The following is a 1,435-nucleotide window of genomic DNA, read 5'->3' on the forward strand; positions in this document are numbered from 1 at the left end:
GGGACCAGCGGGGAGGTCTCCCCACATGTTTCTGTATGTTGCCTTGCTGGGGCAGGGGCTCCATCCTTATACAGTTGCTCCTTCCCCTGTCCATGCCGTTTCCTCCTGCTCTTTCCCTAGTCTGCTCTGAGGTCTTTTCAGCCCGTCCCCCCGGTGTGCAGCACTACCAAACCAGGCTACAGGAGACTATCTTCCGAACAAGTGCACCCACAGAGGAGGGAAAAGATGACTCAGGGAGGGGGTCCGCGCAGAGGAGGCCACGGCCACCTCGGAGGGTCTCCTGGCTATGTCCACCAGAAGGCCCCTTTCTCCGGGGCTTCCTGGGGGCGCCAGGGTGGGGGTGGAGCCCGGCTCCAGCGCATTCTCCCTTCCTCCCCAGATGGCGAGGGGACGGACCTGTTTGCGGTGGCTGTTCATGAGTTCGGCCACGCCCTGGGCCTGGGCCACTCCTCAGCGCCCGACTCCATCATGAGGCCCTTTTACCAGGGCCCAGTGGGCAACCCCGCCGAGTACCGCCTGTCTCAGGACGACCGCGAAGGCCTGCAGCAGCTCTACGGTACCGCGGGCAGCGGGGTGCTCGCCCCCTGGTGGCCTCTGCAGTAGCCTCAGGGGACCCAGCCGTGTAACCCTTTCTCCACAGGGAGAGCACCCCAAACCCCATATGACAAGCCCACACGGAAGCCCCTGGCTCCTCCTCCCCCGCCCCCTGCCCTGCCCCCGGACAGGTGAGTCCTCTCCAGGTAGGAGGCTTTGGATGCGCTCCCTAACCTCAGGGTCCTCCTCTCCAGATGGGCAGGTGAGAGTCCTTGCTTTGTAGGATGTGGTAAAGGTTAAATAAAAGGAGCGGGACCCCGCCCCTCCTCTCTGCTCACCTCTCTTTTCCTTCCCAGCACCCCCCAACCCCTCCCTGATCGATGTGATGGCAATTTTGACGCTATCGCCAACATCCGAGGCGAAACTTTCTTCTTCAAAGGTAAGTGACTTCATCTCCCCGGACGCATACAGCTGGCTTCACATCCACTTAGAGTGACCCGCCGCCCGGGCCCCGAGGGTCGCAGGGATGCCGGACTTTCAGTGCCAAAAATGGGAAACTCCTGGCCCAGCCGGTCACCCTAGAGCCACTGCAGCCTTGATTTTTGATGGACCTGCGCCCCTCGCCCCGCCCCGCCCCCAGCGGTGGGAGGGGAAACCCTGAACTGTGTCCAAGCCACACCCTGGCGGGCAAGGTGGGTGCGCGGTAGTAGAGGGGTGTACAGAAGGGGTGACCTCCTGCCATCTCATCTCACGCCTATACGCCCACCCCTTCTTCCAACCCCCAATCGCCCCCCAACCCAGGCCCCTGGTTCTGGCGCCTCCAGCCCTCGGGACAGCTGGTGTCACCCCGGCCCGCCCGGCTCCACCGCTTCTGGGAGGGGCTGCCAACCCAGGGGAAGGG

General features: G+C 63.6%; 1 protein-coding gene across 1 annotated transcript in view; it reads left to right on the forward strand.

The window, feature by feature from the left end:
• MMP25 (matrix metallopeptidase 25) overlaps window positions 1-1,435 on the forward strand; it is a 38,287-nt gene that overhangs the window by 34,043 nt on the left and 2,809 nt on the right. The window contains 4 exon segments of the mRNA XM_010840478.1: window positions 380-556; window positions 641-725; window positions 891-973; window positions 1,336-1,431. Of these exon segments, the coding sequence (XP_010838780.1) occupies window positions 380-556; window positions 641-725; window positions 891-973; window positions 1,336-1,431 (441 nt within the window).

The sequence above is a fragment of the Bison bison genome, unplaced genomic scaffold, assembly GCF_000754665.1.
Source record: "Bison bison bison isolate TAMUID 2011002044 unplaced genomic scaffold, Bison_UMD1.0 scf7180017864144, whole genome shotgun sequence".
NCBI classification, from domain to species: Eukaryota; Metazoa; Chordata; class Mammalia; order Artiodactyla; family Bovidae; genus Bison; species Bison bison.